The sequence below is a fragment of the Balearica regulorum genome, chromosome 2 (assembly GCF_011004875.1).
Source record: "Balearica regulorum gibbericeps isolate bBalReg1 chromosome 2, bBalReg1.pri, whole genome shotgun sequence".
Classification (NCBI taxonomy): domain Eukaryota; kingdom Metazoa; phylum Chordata; class Aves; order Gruiformes; family Gruidae; genus Balearica; species Balearica regulorum.
The window spans coordinates 66,146,090-66,169,940 of NC_046185.1; the positions used below are offsets into that span (position 1 = coordinate 66,146,090).

Genomic DNA, 23,851 nt, shown 5'->3' on the forward strand with positions numbered 1-23,851 from the left:
AAAAAGACTTTATTAAACTCTGGGATTGTTTTTCTTCCACTGCTAACTCCATTTTTGGTGACAAGCAATTGGTTAAGAATCTTGACTAACCTTATGTGTACTCTTGAAATTAGATGTTCATGAATTTGACAGAAATTCATGCAGTTCTGGTATGTTCATTCATCCTGTCCTTTTCTTCATGTGATCTGAATGATTTCAGCAAGTGCTTGTGACCTTCAAGTCAAGAGAACACTCTAGCTATGGTTCCATCTTTGTAAAGAGTAGACATCAGCTTGGTGAAGTTCATCCACAAAACTGTTGTCAGTAAAAATGAATTCTGAGGTTATGAAAAGAATGTGGAAGGTTTTTAGCACACTTTTTAAAGACAATCTTTAATCAAAGCTGAAAATATTTCCCAGTATGTCTAATACTGACCTCATGTGAATCCTAGTCCAGGCTGCTTTGCAGTAACTATCTATTGTCCAGAGCGTAACACGTCACCATGAATATTGTCCCATGGCAGGTCCTCAGTATTCCTTAAAAACGTATATGCGATGTCTTAAAATTGGAATTCTTATAACCCTCTGGACCTGAAGAAACTCAGCTTCACCTCTTCAGTTGTCTGCAAAGCTGTCTGTCATAGCCAGTTTTCCTTTAATTTAAGAAGACAATACTAAATTGGTTTTAACTTGGGAGGCTATTTTTGAACTTGTAAAGTTCAAAATATTTTCTCTGGAGAAGGTCTATAGGAGACCTTGGATCTTGGATTCAGTACACTCTAAGGTGCTTGGATTTTTTTTCCCCAGCCTTTCTTTTTCTTTTTTTATTTTGAGCTTTTCAGTTTCAGAAATTCTGTACAGTCCCTCAACTGGTTTTGATCTTATTTAAAAAGCACTTTCTACTCAAGTTAAGTTTCTAAGATTGAGAAGTGAAGTTCAGGTGGTAGCTTCCCAGTTGATCTTTCTTCAAATATTGTATCTCAAAGTTCCTGAGAGTTATTAACACTCTGAGCCTCCTGAGAGTCGTAAAAGAGCATAAAAGATTGTCTGCAAATGAAAGTGAGATTACTGTTAGAGTATAGCATGAGGTAGGTGAAGTTCAAACAGAAATATATTGATTTGAAGATTCTAGCTAAATGGAAAATTCTAGTATACTCATTCAAAGATAGGGCTTGCTTTTCTGTTCCCAAGCCAAAGGCTAATTAAAAAAATCCCTCATTCACATTGTTTGCCTTCAGTGATGTGGCTGATTTTGAGCAGTTAGCCCTTGAAACAAGCAGCAACATTATGGATTGTTTGTTAGCTCTTCTTCTCCCCCAGACTCAGACACTGCTCCTAAGTTCCCAAAATTGGTTCTTGATAGTGTATGCTGAATTGTTGACAGTACATTGCATTCATTTCTACTTCTTGTTGTTTCTTATAAATGCTGTTGAGAAGGCTCTCAAAAGTGAATCCAGAGCTATAAGCCCTAGTAGTTAAATAGAGCTTTTAGATCTTTCAAAGTTTCAAAAAGTATTTGTTTGCAGTTTACCTTTATAGATAGGGTGTGGATTCAACAATGCAACGTTAAGATAAAAGAAAAATTGCACCAAACAGAAAAGTTCTGAGACTTGGCAAAAATGTCACTGCACTTCAATTCTTTTCAGTATCAAAAGCCACTTGAAACCAAGAGCCATACTACTAACATGGGAGACTTTCTTAATATTTGGAAGCTTGGAAAACTAAAGCGCTGATGTGGGGTATTTTGGTCTCCAGTGGCTTGCTAGCTGCTTCCTCCACATCCTCACTGGTAAATGCATTTCGTAATAGTTTTTAAGTGAAGAACAGAAGTGTTCCATCCATTGAATGCCAGTCTATTTCCACTGACCAAGTAGCTTTGAGACATTGCCTAATACTGTGTCATAGATCAAAACACTTGCCTGCTTTGTAGCTTTGGCTGGATGCTTAGAAAAAAACTACTGCATCTACTAAAGGACACAGTGATGCTTATGTATCTAAGAAACACACGCATGTAGTGCTTGAAAGGCAGCAATAGCCATCTGCAATAAATTAAGAACTTGGTGATGGGCTACAGAGCCCTCAGATGAAAGTCAGATTTGAAGGAGTTGGAAGTAGCCACGTCCTATGTCCTGATTTGTGTTTGGAAAAGCTGAAGAACTTCAGAGGAAGAAAGCTCTGACTGGTTTTGTTCCAATGTGAGCTTTTTAATTTTAATGTGAAAAATAGATATTTGTTCTGATCAGGAACAGAGAGTCTGTATGCATCTCTTGATATTTTAATTAATTATTTTTCTGAAATTACAGGCAAATAAGTTAATTGAAATATTTTTAATTTCTAGGTCTCATCAGGCGCTTTTGAAGTTCTGGCAATTATAATTGTTAATGTACTTGATCTTCCACAGATACTTTTAAGTATTATTGTTTGCAGGAAGGCACTGCCTTACCATTATGGAGTAAACTCTTTTTTATAAATCTGTTTCAAAATGGGATTGCACTGTTCAAGCCACCGTGGGCTTGGCAAAGGGATTTTTTCCCTGGACCTAGGACCTGTAACACACTGTGGCTCCATCAGGGCAGCTAGGGGAGCCTGGTCCAGGCAAAACCAGGCATGCTGTGGCAGGGAAGGGTCTCGTGTCCGCCTCGTGTTCTGTATTCCTCTGCTGCGGTGCAGTGATGGTGACAGGAGGTCATTAAACGTTTGTGTATGTCCATGTTCACTGAAATTGTGCATTTGCAAGGTCCGGGCCAGTTTTGTCTGGAGTTGACTGAGTTGAGTACTGACTTTACTTTTTTTTTTTTTTTTTTAGGGGTGAATAGCCTTTCCCAGTCACTGAGTGCCAACTCGCTGATCGCAAACACACTTGTCTATCTTGACCTCTCAGGGAACGTGCTCCGTGGTGATGATCTCTCAGTAAGCACTTTCTTCTCATTTGGGAGTTAAGGAATAGATGTTTTAATTACTGTTAAGAATAAGGCAAAACCATTTTGTTTAGATCCTTTTTTGCCTCTATTTCAGTACAGTTCTAGTAGGGATAGAAAATAACATTTTGATCTCTACTCTTTAGTATATAGTCAGAGAATTAAATTGCCCCACATGACTAAACAAATCCACATAATTTTTAATTCATGCTTTTAGTCCTTGGCTTCTACTGATAAATTAGAAAAATGCAAGTGTGCCACTTGTTTCAGTGAACTTACCATGCTCCCTGAGTTCTGTTTGAAAGTGACCAAAACACAATTAAAAAACCCCTCATCTTCTTTTTAGTGATTAGTGTGTTACAAATTTTTCACTGGAAGGTTGGAAACAAAGGATTTATTTTGACTTGGAAAGACTTGATTTCTGTTTTCAATATTTCTGTTTGTGTAAATAAACCTGTGCACCTCCTTGACACATGCTGTTGAAGCTCATGATTCTTTCAAGAATGTAATTATTTTTTAAATTCCTTTGTTCAGTTTATCAATTGCCATAGAGGTGCAACTCTATTTCTTCGGTAACAAAATCCACTTAGTTCTCAATTTGTACATACTCACTTTTTGACTGTTACATCTGTATTTCTCTCTTGCATCAAAAGCTGTGTGCATGTAAGCGTCAGGTTTTGAATTCTTTAAGTACTGAGCATCTAAAATATGCAACACTAGATTCAGCCAATTGTACAATTTAAAATGCAGTCAGACATGAGACTGACTTTCTCACAAAGCTTACTAGTTTCAGATTTATCAGCACATTCAAAGAACTAGTCTTTTCAGACATAAGAGGTGAAAGTTTCAGTGGGTCAAGGGGATTTAAAAGGTAGCAAACAGATAGTTAAATATAAATAAAGACACAGTGGATTACTCTTTAAGAGACAATAACATAGCAAATAATATAAAAACGAAAAAGTAAAATAAAATGTACAACTTTAATAGGCAATGCTTAAAGAAATCTGTTGTCTACCTACAGTATTTTAAGGGATATAAATACAAAAATTGTGCCTTTTCTTAACCTGTCAGAGAGAGAGGGAGATGGTTCAAAGAAAAAGATTATTAATACTGAGATCTCTTAATCTGTGGAACAGTTTTCCAACAGGAGTAAGGAAATCCTGTTATTTAGCAATTAAAATAAACCCTAGCAAAGCACAGGGATTTTTAAAGCAGGGACCTTTCTTGCACTGTAGGTATAGGGGCTAAATGACCTAATTTTTAGAAAGATGGATCTATTTTAGAAATGTTGAACATACTGTCTTTGGCTGGAGTTGAGCGTTCCGTGTTTCTGTGAATTAGGTCATACTTTTATCTTTGTGGTGTTCTCTGAGGCTATAAAAAGCCCAGAATAAAACAGTGTATAGTAAGAAGTTTTACATATGCTAACATTGACATGACATGTCCTATGCAGTACTGAACTATCAATATTAAAGTCTTGTTACCTGTTCTGTATTTTCCCTTAAACCTTTAATGCACTGCTGATACTAAGAAATAACCATGGGCTCCAGATGCAAGTTAGTTGTTTCCCTCATGCTTAAAGGGGCTGGCTTAAACTTGCAAACCAATTCGCCTTTCTGAAACGTAACAGCAATCTGAGTGACATTCCAAGGTATTTCTAACTAAATTAATTGCCATTTGTTGTGAAAGTGAATTGCAAGGTAACTCAAGACTTGTCCATTAGGAGTAATGTTTGGTAAGTGTAGTCTGAGCACCATTTTTCCTCTGTTATTTTAAAAAATGATAACCTTCAATGTAAAACAGGTTGTATTGATAAGGTGAAAAGAAGCTTCAGGCACAACTCTTGAGTGCAATTATATAACGAAAGCCTAAAATGTAATGAGAAGTAGTGATCCAGTAATTGGTGTCATAATATCAAAAGTAACATGGATAATTCTCTCTTTTTTTTCTCTCCATTAATTATAGAGCCTGTACAATTTTTTGGCCCAGCCAAATGCTCTTGTTCATTTGGATTTATCCAACACGGAGTGTGCACTAGATATGGTAAAGATGTTTTTTTGTGGAGATTCAAATACCAAGGAAACATTTCCCACCTACTGTCTCTAGGTATTTTTCTAGGTTAGTATTAAGTAAAATCAATCTTCTTTGTTTTAAACCAGGTGTGTGGAGCTCTCCTTCGTGGATGTCTTCAGCATCTAGCTGTTCTTAGCCTCTCTAGGACTCTTTTTTCTCACAGGTACAGTTTAAATGTCATTGCTCTCAACTCCTGCAATATTTTGTTTAATATTTTGTTGCTATCATGTTGCAACTTTCTTTTTAAGAAGAAATTTAAGACTTTATAAAAAGTCTTGGAAGTCTTAGTGCTCTATGAAATAGATATAATTTATTCCAAGAAAAATATTTTCTTTCCCTGTCCACTCTTTACTAGATGGCTGTAAAATAAGCTACCTTGTCTAATACGTTTTTTTGTGATACTGAAGCAGCAGAAAGTCTCTCTGTATCTTTTGTCTCTAAGAGGCATAACATCAGGCTTTGAAGTCTGGCTGACTTGACTCCTCTTTAAATTTGGTTTTTAAAGTTTGTATTTTTCATGATTTGATGATGGTTACAAATGCATTTTTTCCTTTTTTGCCCTTTTCTGGGAGGAAGTCCCTTTGAAAGTCTTTGAGACTGAACATTGGCTTTGTAGAGTATTTGCATTGTAGGAAATATTAACATTAGCTTCCATTTTCTTCAAATTAGTGTTCTGAATCCATATCAGAGATGATACGTAATTGGGGGTGATCTACTCCAGCATTGAGTAATTATTTCTAGCGATGAAAAGGCAATTTCAGGGTTTTTGTAATGCCCTGTTTGATCTTCTGCTCATAAGATATGAGTATGTTCACTGTTAACCAGACCTAAGTGATCATTCTTTGTAGTTCACCAAACAGAAGCTAAATAGTAATGTCTTCTGTGCAGCAGTGCAATGCTGAGGATTGTTTGTTGAATCAACATTTTGATGACATTATATTTCTAAGCTAATTGAAAGCCACTGATTACAGAGCTGTTGAAGGCAGAGCAAATTAAACATGTAAAAAATCATTACAATTCTGACAGCTTGTATTCACTATTTATTGGAATGAGGACTGTCTAGATGCTACTCCTTAATGAATTTGTTTACTTACAGAAAAGGAAAAGAAGTCCCTCCTTCCTTCAAACAATTTTTCAGCAGCTCACTTGCTTTGATGCAGATTAATCTTTCGGGAACTAAACTCCCTCCTGAGCCTCTAAAGTAAGAATTTTATTTCATTTTCTCCTGTTGCCTAAAACCTAGTTTGCATTGTTACTATGTGAATGCCTCATATTAAAAATGAAGGGGAAAGCATTTTGCTTTTTTTTTTTTTTTCTCCATTGTACATTATTGATATCACAAGAGTGAGTTTCATAATGATCACACATTCAAGAAATGTTGTTTCCATCTCACAGTTGATACTATTAATCATTTTGTTCTGTGGGAATGTCACAGCTGTTTAGCTTCCATCAACATTTTTTTGTGATATATTTTTTACTTTGTGCCTTATGAACAAAACTGTGTGCTTCACAGTAAAATGGGATTATGTACGTGTGTGAATGCCATTCCTTTGATGCTGTGGTATTGCAGCAGCTGTTATGAAACAACCTGTTGCAATGCTTGGGAGGAGAGAGTGTTGCACAGAGCTATGCCCTCCTTTTTGGGGGAGAGAAGATGGCAGCAACTTCTAGGAATGCTGAGTGTAATGCGTCTCTTTGCTGTATGTCACCCATCCTGTGGCTAACAGGATGTGGTGATGTGGATTGGGTACTGGAGAGAAAGTCTTCTTACAGCCTAATCTGTAGATAGGTTATTCTGTAATTCTGGCAGAATCCTTGTGTTTATTGGGCGAAATTTAAGAAAGGGCTCTTTCCAGAGTGTCAACTTGCTAGCCAAAATGCATTAAAACATACTTAACACTATCCATAGTAGACACTTAGACATGTTCGCTAACCATTTCGGGGAACACACCTCCAAAATCTTAATCTGGACACAGATAAGGATAGAAATGTGTATGTATGTCTAGTTGTGTGGCTGGGAGCCTGCCTTCTGAGGGAAAGAGGGAAGGGAAGTGGGCAGTAGCTCAGCAAAGGGAGTAGCTTTGGGAGTTGATGGCAAAAATCAGAGATGTGGGATATGAAGAGTACTTAGTGAGTACCGCATGGGAAGTTTTTGATACAATTTGAGGGAAGCTAAGGGAGAGAAAAGTGACAAGTGTCACAAAGAGTAGTGTATAGTATTTTGGGATATTTTTTCTTAATGCAATTTGACATTGAGGAGGACAATATGATGCTTAAGTATGGTGCACTGGATTGAAATCAATTTTCAGCTGCAGGAGCCTATCATTTTAGCTCTGATCTTTGTTCTGTGTGATGTTCTTGGTTGCTGTCTTGCTTGCTTAGACTCCTAGGATTAGTAAGGTATGGTACTGATGTGTCTTCAAACTGAAGGTCATTATTGAGAAACATGTTGGTTGATAGTGATTAATTTAGGGCTTTTGATTCTGTGATGGATGGCAGCAGGGACCTATGTTTGATGAAGGAAGAAGGAGTATATATATGACTAATACACAAGACAGTCTTATCAGTGCTACAGGAAAAAAAGAATGCTGTGAGACATTGAATATATCTACACAAATTAGGAAAGGTGAGACGCCCCAAACACAAGGTTCATATTTAGCTCTTCTCTTTGGCATATTGAGTATCTCCTGGAGTCTGAGGAGTTTTGGCAGGTGAGTGTTCTACAATTGTCTGTGCTCATGGAAGATGTTATTGTATTAATCTATCCCAAATACTTGTGACCCCTTGATCTGCCAGCTGTGCAGCAAACAAAATCTTCCTGGTCCTTTTCAGCCAAAACAATCTGTATTAGCAAAAACCTACTCTGTTGATAACGTTTAAGCTAATCTGGCTCAATTTGACTCAGTTGGGTTAGAGGAAGTTACTTGCATGACTAGTGCTGGTGGAAGTAAAGAGGCAGTGATGGATAGTGTAGGATAAGCTGAGAGCAGAAACCGCTTCCACCAGCACAGACAGCTCCAAAAAGGAGCATCTGTCCAAAGTCCAGCTGGGCACGAATGGTCTCAGAGTGTCCATGCACTCTCAGCCGGCTGGCATTTTGGCATGGGATTCTTTTGTTTTGTTCCAACGGCAGTGCTCACCTCTGCCTAGGAGGTAGGTCAGAGCTTTTAATATTTTTTGGTAGTTTCCTTGATGTGCTTTTTCTCTGACCTGAGTTTTTTCTTCAGTCTGAGCTGAGTGTCTTTCACAAAAGTACAGAGAACTATGATCTGCGGTATGCCTTGCTTTCCCTGTATGGCTTGACTAATACACTTCAAAAACATCCTGTGGAAGTTAATCTGGTGTTAAAAGGACTGAGGATGCACTATATCCTGGGGCAGCTGCTTAGCCTTTTGGTCTTAACTGTAAGAAATTACAAAACTTCTGCAGAACAATCAAGGTCATAGGATTTGTTAAAGACAAGAAGATGGAAATACCATTTTTTCAGACAGACTTACTTGTCATTGCCAAGATTGCAATAGCACAACAGGTGATTTCTAGACGGAAAAATAAAAATGACATAATGTACAATAATAGTACTTCTCTGGCATCTTTCATCAGTGCATGTCAAAAAGCTTTTGACAACATGGGCCTTTTGTCCTGTGACAAAAGAGAAGCTCCTGCTTTGTGTCCATGAATGGTCACGGAGTTGGATGTCTGATTCAAACTTGCCTACAGAAAAAAATATAGATAAAATGCAGATACCTGACACCCTGAGTCCCAAATTCCCCTGGTTAATTGTTATTTGATTTCTTTCTTATCAACTTCTTTTAGATCAACAGTTGTGCTATGTTTAATTGTATATTCAAACTCAGTGAGTTTAAAGACATTGGTTATCAGTGCACTCAGGGAAGGACATGAACTCACTTGTACAGTGATGGACCTGTTAATAAAGTCAAGCCTTTCAGGGAAGAGGTTTGCTATTAAAGCTGTACTGTGAGGATGCCACGTAGTGGGTGGGGAAAGGGTGCTTTGAGTTCTTGTACATAGTTAATATCATTCATGTTCCATCACAGCTTGGGTTTTTTTCCCCCCCTTTTTTTAACTGAGTGAAGCAGTTTATACTCTCTTTTCCTTGTTTAAATGTATGTTGGTGGTTTTGTTCATTTATAGACATTGCCAAAAGTTGTATTTGATCTGTCAGTGCTATAACAAGACAAATTTCTGATATGCTTCTCATGCAAATGCTAATTACAAGGCCAGTTTTTTGCATTCTGCACGTACCACAGTTGACAAGACCTTTCTGTGTATTGCCATGTGTGTGATTTAAACATAGTGGCTAAGTATAATTATGTCTCCCTTCAGTGCCTTTGAGTGCTGGTGATTTTTCATGACAAAGAATTGAGAAATCATGAGATTTTCTTAGGATGAGTTTATAGGAAAGAGGTTAGTAAAAAAAAAAAAAAAAACAACAAACCCAATCCTTTTTTCTTCCTGTGAAGAGAATACCTTTGAAGCAGCACTATGTCTCTTCTTTAATCTGCAATTTTTTATGATTGCATTGTATTTTTTTAGGTTGCCTTAAAACATTTAGGAAGTTCTTTGCAAAGTTATCATCAGCCAGACTAATTTTGAATAAAAGCATGTTTGGGAAGGAAATATAGACAAGAATCATCTAAAAATTTGTGAAAAATTTTGCAGAGCTTTCACTCCCCCCGCCCCCCCCCCCCCAAGTCTGCATATTAATAGCTTAAGAAGTAAATAAGCACAAGATACTTGCCTTTGTTAACAGCGAAGGTCTGATTAACCTTTATACCTGCAGGGACAATGTAAATAGGTTTAAATGAAAAACCTTCCTAGGGCGCACACATTTTAAATATGGCTTTTACACGCTATTTGCATAGCAAGTGTATAGGCAAATGGCTCAGCAAAATGGATTGTTTTTTATCTCCGTGCATGAGTAGTTTGGATTCAGCTAGCTTGCTTTTGGCTGAAATGAAGTTTGGGATGGAAGTCCTTCTGTTTCTCTGTTCAGTTACTAACTCAAACCAGCATCTATTCTAAAGATACTAGAAGGTACACACAGATTGCATTTGCTCCTTCTCTAAGACACATACTGTTGTGCTTTCTGATTTGACAGTATTAATACAAATGTGATATTAACCTTAACTTTTATATGTAGAAATAAACTTCTCTAAGGCTTTAAAGGTGGATTTATGAAAATCATAATCTGTCGTTGCTACACTTCTCTGCTATTCTTCCTGAAGACAAAGGATACCATTGCCTGGGAATATCATTTTGAAATCTGTAAATATTTATTGGGTTGCAGAAGTGGAGAATTGTGTGATACTTGAACATGATCCAGCATTTGAGTGTTACAGGCACTGTGCCTAGCTGAAATGGCTGGCTGCACTGCATCTTGCATATATTAAAACCCCAATTTTTTCCTGAATTTTTGGAAAATCAGAGTTACTACGATTGCGCAACAGAACACTCCTAATCATTTGATGGTCTTTGAAAGCAAATGTTGAAGAAAATTAATCTCTGATGAATGTTATTAAATGTTGATGTAACATTAGCTTTACAATTTCTTTATTAGCTTTGCATCCCCGCAGTTTTTGAAACTACTGGAGTGTTGTAAGTGTGGCAGGTTTGTGCTGCCGTTGTCATTTAAGAAATAACTACTCACCTGGTGTGGTTTTGTTTTGAAATGGTTCTTCGCTTTATAGGTGTATTAACCTGTGATCGCTTAGATAATGATGATGTAAAGCTGCCCTTTTTTTTTTTTTTTTTAAATGGTTCTAAAATTGATCTTTTTCAGAGCGCTTTTATTAGGCCTGGCTTGCAATCACAATCTGAAGGAGGTGTCTTTAGATCTCAGTAGCTGTGAGGTAAGGCATATTTATCAGGATGTGTTCAAAAGGTACAATGATGTGGAATTAGAGTTCCTGTGAAATCCACTGGGAGAGATACTCTTCCTCTGTAGTCAAAAGTTGTGGGAAAGGTAGAACTCAGAGAAACAGTTATGGTAAAAATCAGCTGCTGTGTCTCACACCATCCTAAATAATGAGCACAGAGGTTCAAAGCACCTGCAGCACCTGATTGGCAGAACCCTCCACGCAGGGTAGCTGTTCTAGAGACTGAACCGGCATGTTTGCTGCTTGACAGCTTCTGCTGTCTGGTGCTGTGATTACACAGAACCCTGCAGCAGGATTTTTCCAAGGTACTCAAATTTGAATGGGTCGCAGGAAGCTGCATGTCCTGAAGGCATGTCTGTGGTTTGATTGTCTTCCTTCAAAACTGGAGACGTGCTGCTGCTTCTGCGGGTCTGCTTCTTAACCTTGGGAGAAATTCTGCTTTCCTAATCAATTAATTCAGGTCAGTATGGAACTTGGTAAAAGTTGATTGAAGCATGCCATTAACATACGAGGCACTGTGCAAATGGCTTTAAATATCTCTAGAACAAATAAAAACAATTGTGGCAGCTTTATTTGCTTTATCTTGTTTCCTCTTGCTTCTCTGCGCTTCGCTGTGCACTTTGTTGCTCAGGATTGTCCATGCTCTTGCAGGATAATACCTGCGTGGCTACAGGTTATGACAAAAGATCAGCCACGACCCTGGAGAGCCAGTGAGGCAAAGTTACGTAGACAACTGTGTGGACTCTTGCCAAAACCAACTTGAACCAGCTTAGGCTCAGGCCTTCTCTAGCTGAGCAGCCGCCTTTTCCTTTTTAAGCTGCAAAGAAAGTCTCGCACTTGTTAGGCAGATCTTTCCAAGTCCATCAACTGAGTATTAATTGTTCTGGAAGTACCGTTCAAATGCAGTGGTTTCTATTTAAGTAGAAAACACGTAATTGGATGAACACGTTGAGGTGCAGTCATCCTTAGGTTCGTGGTCAATTGCTTTTGGAACGTGCACAGATTTCCTTACGAAGAAAAAACCACATCATTGTGAATGCATTTCATAGTTTGTTTTGATATTTTATACTTTTAAAAAAATGGTGTTACTTTGAAGAGCACTACATGTAAATTACAAATAGAAAAGCTTTCAAATCAAGTACACATGCTTCTGACTTCTGAGTAGAGAGATCAGACAGATGATAATTTTTCTTTCAGAGGGAGGAAGGAAAAGGGAGGAGTAATTAAAGTAACGAAAATCAAGTCCTGTAATCATAACCCTAAAAGAATATATCAATAAAACACAAACATAAGTAATGAGAGTATAAATTAGCATATAAATCAAGAGGGCTGACAGGTGTGAAAATATTACCCGTTCATTAAATAACCTCCAGGATGGGAAATGGAGGAGCCCTTTGAGGGGCGATTAGCTTTATTGGACACCAAAGCACACATGGTCATGGCCGACTCTCATAACAGAAAGGAAAGAATCGTGCCCAACTCACAGTGTTGCGTTCCCGTAGCTGGTCCCTCCAATCTGACAGCACTTCCTTAGATCCTTCCCTTAACATTTTTTTACATCACTGAGCTTTATCCATTCTCACGTGCTTTGGAAAGAAGAAGTTATGCTTCCACCTGCAGGGGAGTTGATGTGCCAGGAGCTGGGAGTATTCTCAGGGGTCCTGCTCCACCTCTCCCTCACCCTCTGTCAGCTGGGCAAGGTAATCTGCACCCAGGAACAGAGCTGTGGGAAGCTGGAAGCCGGTGACCTGCACTACTCCCCATTCCCAGGAGGCTAGAAAGCTGATGCTTCAGCTTTACCCTTCTCTTTCCTACATCAGGCAAGCTGTACTCAACTATGGAAGAATAAATCTCTTTGTTCCTTCCCTCTCCCACCACTTTTCATTTGCTCCCATAATTTTCTGGTATATTAACTCCAAGCTTAATCATTTTATATGCTTGTTTGGTTGTTTTTTTATTATTTTTACTATGAAAATTACATTTTTATTTCTACCTGCTCAGCACTGATGTATTTCACTCTTTTCCCTTCTGCTTCCCTTAGCTTGGTCACTGTGTAAGTACCCTCCATGCTTTACCTTAATTGTTAAATCAGTAAGCAGCTTTGTTTGCCCTTCACATACTGGTACCTCATAGCTTTGAACACACTTGGCATTTTTAATTGTTGAAGAGTCGTTCTTCATTTTCTGAATAAGAGCTTGTATCTGTAGTCTCAGATGTATGTCATATAGGAGATGTTGCAGAGCTGAGTTTTTTCAGTATCACAGTCCACATTGAGAAATAGCCCTTCAAGTAATCTCTGCTTTATATATATACACGTGCATACATAATTTTAATACACTTGCAATAAATTTTGATCCTAAAAGTCAAGTTGTTATCACTCTCAGATTAAATAGATATCACCATTTGCGCACATGAAATGTTTGTGTATTTGAGATTTTGAATATAGAGTTATCAGTACAAGATTGAAAGCTGCTCCTGAAAAATTATCCACTTCAACCCTCAAAGTATATATAGCATAAGCATTTGGATTCAGTTGTGAATGTAATTTTAGTGTATAGAATTTTTACCATACCAACAACCAATCCAAGACCGCATTTAATCTGCCAGTTCCATAGATTGTGCAATAAGCGATATGGCACTCTATGTAAAATGGTTGTCTTGTGGTGGGCGATGCTGAGAGAGCAGCACAGAGCAAAACTGAATGATTTTGGCATTCATACAGCAAATGTTACAAATGATCTTCCGAAAATAAAATTGAGTTAAAATTGAACCAGTTCTGGCCCAAATACAGTTCTTCAGAGGATAGGGTGAAGGATAGGTAGGTTTTGTTGTATGCAGAAGAGGAAAGGTGTCTTTATGTTCTGTATCTCTTACACTTCCAGATGTGACTTATGATTTAGATGTTGTCTTTGACCACTGCTGTTCTTTAAACGCTCAGGCCAAGCTATTGAGCTGCTTGTTAACCAATTGCACATCTCAAACTTTCTGAAAAGTGCCAAAACAACTATTTATTGAAAAATACTTCTAGAAAGCATTTGTGGTTCCTTAATTATATCATGGATAAAAGAGACTATTCACAGAAATATCAGCAGGTTGATTCAGGACATGTAGCCAAGTCAGTCGACTAAGTGAAATATTTCTAACTTTTTATGCACAGGAGGTGAAAAGGCTATTTCATGTCTGAAAAAACTTTCCATTCTTTTGAAGCAAGGAAAGTGAAAATGGAAAATACGAAAATAGATTTTTAGTAGAACTTTTCTCCTCTTTTGCATAAGTCTTTTGCTGGGGGATATTTGTAAAGTGAAATGCACTTTATATAGTTTGTGTAGCTGCAATAAATGAGAAAATGCTTTTCCTTCTTTGGAAAAAAAAAAGTTGCATCATTTAATTCACTAGCATTAGTAAATAACTGCGTAAGTTTTCATAACTTTGATTCTTGATGTTTTCCCCTAGACAGTTTAATTGTTTTTTCATTAAATCCTGACATTTCTTTTATATTCATTTAATATTTCAGATTAATACTATAATAATCGATACTTTCCAACTAAGCATGTTTGTTGTTGTTGCTGCTTTCCTCTTTTATGCCTATTTTAAAATTAAGAATAAATTACTCATTTCTCTTGTGTATGGTCTTTTGTGGCCATTTTACAATTGGATTATTTAAATTTTATTTTCAGTGAAAAAGAAACATAATTTCATTGGTTATCTTATTTATTTATTTATTTAATTTATTTGCTACTCATTTTTGATCTGGGCACCCTAGCATTGTGCTAAGAACTGAAAGAAGATGCTCACTGTAAGACTTGACTGTAGAGGAATTCAAGAGTGACAGTGTTGCATGCTTATAGGCTGGGCTTAGTTTATTTTTTTATTTTTTTTTCTCACTGAAGGTTGGAAATGTCCTGGCCCTTTCATGTAGAGGACCCTCACCAAAGCCCTGCAGTCACTGCCTAGCACAAGTGCTAAAGGTCTCCTTCTGTTTATACCATTTAAATCTTTTCCTGATTTAACTGCTGAGCATTAGTTTTAAGAGAAAGGAAAAAGAGTCCCTTTTCTTATTTATATGCAGATAGTGAGAAGGAAGGATGAGAATAGTAGAAATGTGTGCACAGGCTGTCACGTTGATGTCTGTAACTTCTTCTGATGCTGTTGGTTTTGCCGCTGGTAGCGCCTTCTGTATTCAGAAAGCTCCTACCACTGTTTTCTGTGTGATCTTGAAACCGTAACTAGTTTGCAAAAATGGATGATGTTTTGTCTCTAGTTAAGATCGGGAGGTGCACAAGTCTTGGAAGGATGCATAGCAGAAATACACAATATCACCAGCCTAGATATTTCAGACAATGGTAAGTACACAGAACAGGAATGGAGGGTCGTGCAAGTCGAGAATCCGAGAAACACTTTTTCTTTCAGCTCACAGCGTAATCAAGGATGGTTGCTCTTGCTTTATGATTATTGGCCATATTGGTTATGGAAATGTCTCAGACAAAGAACTCTTACTGCTATAAAGTATATAAGAAATGTTAATGGACTAACTGTACCCTCAAAAGTTTATGTTGCTTGAGATCAATGTAACACAGCAGAATAAACTGATGGCAGCAAGCGTCACATTAGATCTAGAGGAAAGTGGGTTTAAGGACAAGAGGATGAGAAGCTAAATGAGAAATGCAAGTGTAGTGAAAAAAGAAAGGGAAAGACCAGGTACAGAATGAAGCAGAGGTGGTGATGCTGAAGAAGCAAGAGAGGAAAATTTGGAGTAACTGGTCAAACAGCTTCAGGTCAGAGAAGGCCTGCTTGAGTTTTTGGAAAACTCTTGGACTATTCCTGCTTTGGAGGCTCTGTGCTTCCTAGCTGGGAATACCAGCTGGCTTCTCATCTTGCAAACTCAAAGTGTAGATGTATGGTATGGAAGAATTCAGCTGCTGTGTTTGCCCCTCTGACAGCCAACTGCAGAAGTATTTCAGGAAGAGATTGCCAGTACAGTTGAATGCCTGAGAAAGGTGGGACGGATTGGCGAGTGAAAAGCTTTGGGAGCTACTGACTCAGCCCAATTATGTAAACAGATTGATTGTTATAAATAAATATATTTGAGATCTAAATTATCCTGCAGATCTGGCTACTAAGTGATTGTAATCTAACTAATGGACTCTTCAAATACACCACTAGTTTGGGAATACAATACTACAGCAAGTTGTTTTTCTTACTCAGGAGTAGAAGAAAATTTGTCTTATTTTTCAGGTAATTTTATTCATAGCCTGTTATGTTAGCCTTTTTGCACTTGAAGGCTTTGAGACCTTGTTGGTACACAGGTCTACTAAGACTAAATAGCAATTAGTGTGGTCTCAAAATTCTCAAAGAAACTTTAAACTCTTCCTGACAATGGGAGGAACTACCCTTGGGTGGTTGGACTGCAGATGAGGGACTATGTTTCTCTTCTGTATTTCTGAGAGGTGCCTTCAATGGCTGATTAGGATGGAGATTTAAAGGGCTCATTTTGGAGAAAGCATTTATTCTCATAGAAAAAGAGGCAAAAAAAAAATTTAAAATAAAAGAATGGAAATTTTTTTAGAGCTCTTGGAAACTAGTACGCTGATATACTTACTTGAACGAGCATAGCATTAATAATTGGACCCTGTCTGGGTCTTTTGTGAAAATGTGTTTTAATTCTTAATCTAATCTGATTCTTTACAGGCCTAGAATCTGACCTCTCAACCCTTGTAGTCTGGCTTAGTAAAAACCGATCGATAAGACACTTGGCATTAGGCAAAAACTTTAACAACATGAAATCCAAGTAAGGCTTTTCTTTCTTTTAAATAACAAGAGAACGGATGAGGAGAAGCTGCCAATTTCATCGTCTTCCTAACTTTTCTTCCCTCAGAAATCTCACTCCAGTACTTGATAATTTAGTTCAGATGATTCAAGACGAGGATTCAGTGAGTATCTTTCTGCCTACTATCATCATGTGTATTTGTACCCTCACAGCCTTTTTCTGATAATTTTCTTCACTGTGTTAATTTGCTGCATAAGATTTGATCATGATCCTGCACAGACACATCCAACATTTTGGGGTTTTTTCCAAATATTAATTTGGGTTATGCGTAGCATGTAGGTGAATGTTTCTCAGGATAGCCTTAGGATCTGTGCTTGTTGAAAAATATTCATTCTAAATAGTTGGATATACTTAACCGAGTTGCTTTAGGTCTAAATTATACAGCCCTGTAGGCATGAGTTTTCAAAACTTTGTGTCCTGATAGGAGATTACAATGGTAGTGTTCTCTGGGTGGTGATACTCCTTCAATAACTCCTTCTTTTTTCTAATTAATAGAATGCACTATTTTCCTGATAGTTGTTCTTGGGCTTTAGCTTTTTTTTTTTTTCTCTTGATGAAATGCGAAGTCACTGCAGTGATATCCCAGAATTCCTTTCTCCTTCAAAAGATGCAAAAACCCTGTTCACTGTGCTGTTCTTTTCTTCTCCTAGTACATTTATCACGGGAACAATTTCATAAAACCCTTTCAGAGTGCCTTCCCGGGATCCTTGCGCACTTTCTTCATTTCCACCCTCTCTCCTGATTCTGAAAGGCTTTTGTGGTTGGGTTTGTGTTCTTGCTTTACTTGGCATCCTGCTTTTGGCTAGAAGGGAATCTTAAGATGCTCTGTTGCTCTCATGCTTGTCAATCTTTTGTCATCTATTCTTATTCCTTTCTTTCTCCTTCATTCCCCATGTAAGTAACAAGCAAGCTCTGCTTTCCTCATTCTCCAGAAATAGCTGACTATAGACTTCAGTTGTCTAAACACCTGCTATTCCTGTTGTCTTTATTGTCTCACCTCCAAGTTCATGGTCTCCACACTAACTACTTTCTTATTTTCTCCTCCCATCTGTGTCTGCACCTTGCAATTCAGAGGAACAGTTTTTACCAGGGTTTCCAATGTCTCCTTCCATACAAGGAGTCATTAGACCCATATTCTGTGTTCATCTTTTCTACTCCTTAGTTATATTTGAAGTGATTTGTTAAACTAGTCCTCTCTCCTCTCTGTGTGCTCTTAACTGGGATTAGTGGTACTGTTTTTTCTTGATTCTTTGCCTATCTCATCACCTTACTCTTTAAAACATGGGATGTCAGTGTGACAGTGTGAAGTGCTGCATATGGATACCAGAGCTGATTCTAACTGAGTTAGCACCTGTAATGAAAGCAGTAAGTCCTTGTTTGCATGAGTCTGATGGAGCATCGTGCTAAGAAGTGTATTGGTAGGTGTCCATACCAAACTAGCCTTTTCATTTTGTGGTGTGCGACCACCTCCTCCTACTGTCTCTAAAGGGAATGCACGGTGCAGGGCTGTTTTCCCCTCCTCTCCTTTTCCTGTTGATACCTTATCACTCCATCAGATAGCACCTGCTTTTCTCTTTGGACATTTATCTCTGTCCTGTCCTGTATCTCATGCTTAATCTTGCACAGTTATCCTGAAGACTATTACGTCAAACCAAATTAATCACAAGCAAATGTAATTTAGTATGTTTTTTCTCAGTTTCCTTCATCCCTTTGCTCTGTTGCAGGTGAACATTTTTTTCCCACTCAGGCCATATCCTAAAACACCTCTTCAACACACTCTATTCTTCCTTCCAGTATCCAAACTGTCTCCTCAAGCATGCTGTTGGGTTTTTTTTCCTATTTATGCGACTATCCTGTTCATATTATCTGTTTGCAAGGATAAAAATTCCAATTTTCACCTTATTGTCTCTATTAAGTGTTACAACCTTCTGTTTATCTGTCCTGGCTTCTGTTTTTGAAGCTTCCAGTAGCTGCTAAATTTTGGATGTATCATTCTCACAGCTCTTCCTCCCTTACATCATCAGCTTCAACTTCTTGTGCTCCTTTTCTTTTCAGCCCATGGATGATGTCATTGTTCCACTTTCTGCCTTTTCCACAGCCCAGTGATCAGATGTGCTCCTGTAATTCTTACTCACCATGTCTTTCCTGAGCTAACCTACACAACACGCTCTGTTGTCTCATCCTGTTTTCAAACAGTGTTTCAATGAAATAATCCACCAAAAAGTGACTTTATTTAGGTACTTAAAATAACTGCCTCTCCTTCATGTCATGGATTAACATTTGGGATAGAGCATATGATCCTGTCAGTGTTACCATGTCTCTTCTCTCCTTATGCTCTTTTCTCTTGTTAATCATCTTCAGTGAAGGAAACTTTTCTTTCTGTCTCATCAGGTGCTAAAATCAATCTGAAGCCTCTCCTACCAGCTACAGAGTTGAGGACATAGACTCTGTAGCACCATGGGAAAAGCATGTTGTTGCAGATAGCTGCCTAGGATTGTCCTCGCTCTACCTTGATGCTTAGAAAATGATTTTAAGTTTCTAGCTAGTTTGGTTTGGTTTTGAATCTTAAATGTGGTGGTCCTCATTCTACCGTTACTATGCATTTACTGCCACAGGACATTACAAAGTAGGAGTGGAACTGGAGAGACCGGGGTATGTATGATGTTGCCCAGAGCATACTGCATGATCATTGTTGCCTGCAGGCTGGTACAGTTTAGGGACTGCATTATCTGCATGGAAAACTGAAGCAAGAGGCTTTAGTCTAAAATAGTTCTCTGCCAAATGCTTCTTCATGTATTTATACACACTTTAAATAGATCTGTTGCTGTGATAATATGAGTCATGAGTAAAAGGATTTAAACAATCAATAGCTTGGTTTTATGACTGTAAAAGTACAGCTGGATACAAATGTAATTCTACACAGTTTAAAAGCAGCAGCAGTAACCTAAAAAGCAAAATTTTCCAGGTGTTTAATGTAGACAAGAATGTAATATTTAGATTTGTTTTGTTTTCTCTTTTTAAGTAGATGCTGTACTGTGCAGGCTATAATAATGTATTCTTATTAGTATAGCAGGAAGTGTCTGAAGCTGTGTGCTTACTGTGCCATTTCTTTTCTTCATGCAAAAATAGATGTTACACTGCAGGCACAGTGTACCATTACTCAGAGTGGTAGTCAGTCCATGGGTGCGGAGAATTACTACAGCGCCGAATATCTTTAGTTCTTAGTTCAGTGTTTGTTGCAGAATTGGCCTTTTGAGGGTTTTTACAGTATTTTTGTTTGTAGGAGAACAAATTTAGCTTGATTTAATTCTTAAATGTTTTCCAGTAAGAGTATGACAAAATCAATGAATACAATCATACAATTTCTAATTCTATTCTTTACTTTAAGAATTCCTCTTCCTTAATAAGATTGTATTAAGACATGTTCACTGTGTTGGCAGAGTATCTATTTTCTGCAGCAGGGCCACTGAAGTGCTTGTCAGACTTCTGTTTTCTCAATATCCAGCTAAAATTATTAAGTTGTTACAAGAAGTAAATGTTTGTAGGCTAGGTAGAATATTGCCACTACTTAGGGGGGGATTTGGTTTTGGTGGGGTTTTTTGTTTGTTGTTGGTTGGGTTTTTTAATATAATAGATAATTTAATGAATATTACCAGCCTGTACATTTAGTCATACAGAGTTACATTCTGATTGCAGTTCAGAGCACCAAGTGAGTCCAGAGGCTTTTGCTCCTTGCTCATTGAGTAAATGATAAGGGTAGCTGTGAAAGCAAACTGGCAGTCAATCCACTTCAAAGACACTGCCAATACAGCAGGTGTTTTGCTGTGCTATATGTGTATTTTGTATGTGATAGTAATGATGTATAGCTGTCAGTCCTTGCAGAAGATAGTGCAGAAGCCTTTTCAAACCATGTACTGTTTTGTCAGGGTGTTGGAATGTGAGAGGTGAGAAATCCTTCCTGGGAGGATATTTGAGATTTAGAAAAATTGGTATGTGGGAGGGAGCACCTCCAGCTAAGTGACTCAGATGCCCCTTTCTAAAGTCACACAGGAGAAACAGAAGAAACTTCACTTTCACAAGCTTATCGGTGATTTCTGAGTGCTGCGCGATGCTGCTTTTCTGTGAATCTGTCACAGGAGGTCTTCTCAAACTTGTGCCAAGAGCTCTAAGTGCCATTCTAATGTGATGATAATATTCTTTAGGGTACATAATGTAATAAAACAGGGAAACATAAACAGATTAAGGGCATTAACATAGTAATTTAATAACTTCCATTTAAAATAAAACCAGCATGTCGCTTGTGTTACTGTTAGACTTTTTAATTATAAACCTGCTGTGCCTCCAAATTTTTATGTATTTCCTCATTTATAAGTGCATTTCTTATTGTTGCAAGCTTTTTGATTATCACTGTAATCCAGTGGTGCCCGACGGCTGGAGTCCCATTGTATAGGAGACACCGTGCAAGTATCTTGGACCCTGGAAGGTGTGCACAGTTCAGCTGGTTTATTTATATTAATCTAAGCTTTAGGCATCTAGCGTAGGTACCATGGTTCATCCTTACAAGATGTTGACTTTCCCATACTGACACTGTGGAAATTTTAGGCTCCTAAAATTCATCCTCCAATACATGCCTAAGTGGATATGTAATGATAATACACTCTTCTTGAGCAAGGGAAATGTTTCGCGGAGTTCGTGTACATCAGCAAAGACAAATTACAATTTTAGTAGCTGTAATACCTCTGCAAGGCATGGTGATGGATAGACTGTAGTTCTTGAGCTCAGCCATTGAGTGTTGAGACATTCAGAATGGAGGGAATACAAGCATTTTTAAAACAATTTTTCGTAAGGCTTAGAGTGTGACTTGCAGTCACAATAAAGTAGTTTCAGCTTAATGTAGTACATTAAAAAAAAGTTACATAAAGATATTGCAATCACAGGTGTCAGAACACCACTGTGAATAATATCCATTGACTCACTCATTTTAATAGATACTCTTCTGTTTCTAATTTCAGACCTGCTACAGTTTTCTATCTCTTATCTCCCAAATGTCCATGTCCTTAGTTGAAGGAACAGATACGCAAAATCACTCCTAAAGTTGAAGTAACAATAATAAAACAGTTAAAGGAATTGGTTTTGTTATTCCTAATTTTCCCTTGGATAAAGTTTTCAGTCTGAAGGAGGAGAGGACTGCTAGATATTTTTATGTCTCACTGACAGGGAAGCGTGCTGGGTAAGCAAAATCCACTGGACACTAGAGGTTGTCTTGCAAAGCTGGTTGTTGCTATCTTGCCTCTTTTCAGGTTCCCACTGTATTTTGTACAATGGCACTTAAAAATGTGGAGGCACTGTCACTTAAAAATGTGGGTTTTTTCAGGGTGTTGTAACTTAATCTGTGTGTGTGTATGTGTTTGACACCTGTGCTGTAAGTTGTTGACTCCCAGTTTATCATGTCTTGTAGGATCTGCAGCAAAGACAGAGATAACTCTTTGATGCTTACTGCTGTCTCCAAGAGTTTGGGGAACTTGTAACTTCTTTTGGTTGATGTTTGAGGAATGAGTGCATTATCTGTTGCTGTTATCAGTGCCTTTTCTGTGCTCCACAGCCTCTGCAGTCATTGTCCCTCGCAGATTCCAAGCTGAAGACTGAGGTCACCATCATTATTAATGCCTTGGGCAGCAATACTTCTCTTACAAAAGTGGATATTAGTGGAAATGCCATGGGTGATATGGGAGCAAAGATGCTGGCAAAAGCTCTACAGATAAACACCAAGCTCAGGTAAGGGAAACATATTTGCAGTAAAAGATAGAATGGCTTAATAATACTGAAGTTGTTGGCTTATTCTCAAGCTGCTTCTCTTCAGAACCCTCCTAGGTATAGCCACTTTATAGTGTCACCATTTGGAAAGATTCTCAACCTTTTTTCTTACCAAAAAAAAATCAACAAACAAACAAGAGAAGCAAATTGTCTCTGTGAAAACATTTCCATAACTAAAACTGGAGAAAATTACATTTTCTAAATTTAAACAGAAAGACCTCTTTTTGGAACAAGAGGGCGCTAATTTTTCTAGAATCATAGAAGAAAAAATTACCTTGTTATGTAGCTCCGGATGTCATCTCACCCAATGTCGTTCTGAAAGGAGGGCCAACTTTAAAGCTATATGAGATTGCTCAGGACCTTGTCCAGGCATGTTTTGAAGATCTCCAAGTACAGGGATTCCACAGTGTCTCTGGGAACCCTGTTCCAGTGCTTACCCACTCTCTGCTGTTCTGCTCTCTCTTTTCTACTGGAGGCCTACCCAGCAGAGAAAATTCCGATACTTGGGTGGGAAACTAAAGTAAATTATTCTTTGTCTTTTGGAGAATCAGTTTGTAGGAGAACTAGGAGCATGTGGAATTCAGAATGGGTAGCAGCATGGATTCCTCCTTCCCCTCTCCACTGCCTATAGCACTGATGGACCTTGGCATCTCTTCTCTGCAACTTCATCTGCCTGACAACGTCACTGCTTCTTAGCACATGTCTGGCACTAATGGCTTGAGAATATCACTTTTTTCTATCCAGCACGTGACTAGCAAACAGTAAAACCTTCAGTCAGCATGAATCTGGATGGGGACCTCTAAATATGTCACCATCATCAAGAAAGCTAATCCTCACTCCTCTTGTCAGACTGTGCAGATGAACCTTCATCAGTGTATTGTCTGTGTGAAGAGACCCCTTTGTGTTTGGTCTCCAAGCATTTCTTCCCTGGAGGATAAGAAATGCCCCAGAACAGTCCTGGTGATTTTGTTCAGAAGCAGGGATCCTGGTCTTTATGTTGCTATGCCCAAACTGAATATTGAAAATATCACTAAAAACACTGGTGGCTTAGTTTTATAGAATGTATTAACCTGAAATGACCACAATACCTGAAGAAATAAAGACTTGATGGCTTTCAGGATGGTAAACTGAAATGTTTCACAGTACACCGAATGTCACGATTGACATAATGTCACCACAGTCTGTGGTGTGATTACAAACTGAATAATGCAATGGTAACTGGCTTTGCTTAAAATGTTATAAAATCACATCCGTGTAGAAATATATACACACTTCCCAATGACAAAGATATCCAAGATTTGACCCTAAGCATATCTGATCTTTGCGGAGTGGGTGTAGAATCTC

At 38.0% G+C, this 23,851-nt stretch overlaps 1 protein-coding gene across 2 annotated transcripts in view; it reads left to right on the forward strand.

Moving 5' to 3' along the window:
- The window catches only part of CARMIL1 (capping protein regulator and myosin 1 linker 1), a 193,814-nt gene that overhangs the window by 107,649 nt on the left and 62,314 nt on the right, over nt 1-23,851 (forward strand). For both annotated transcript variants that reach the window (XM_075744582.1, XM_075744581.1), the window contains exons 13-21: nt 2,785-2,888; nt 4,862-4,939; nt 5,056-5,132; nt 6,066-6,170; nt 10,770-10,839; nt 15,128-15,209; nt 16,555-16,654; nt 16,742-16,796; nt 22,296-22,468. In XM_075744582.1, the coding sequence (XP_075600697.1) occupies nt 2,785-2,888; nt 4,862-4,939; nt 5,056-5,132; nt 6,066-6,170; nt 10,770-10,839; nt 15,128-15,209; nt 16,555-16,654; nt 16,742-16,796; nt 22,296-22,468 (844 nt within the window). The remainder of the gene's footprint in view (nt 1-2,784; nt 2,889-4,861; nt 4,940-5,055; nt 5,133-6,065; nt 6,171-10,769; nt 10,840-15,127; nt 15,210-16,554; nt 16,655-16,741; nt 16,797-22,295; nt 22,469-23,851) is intronic.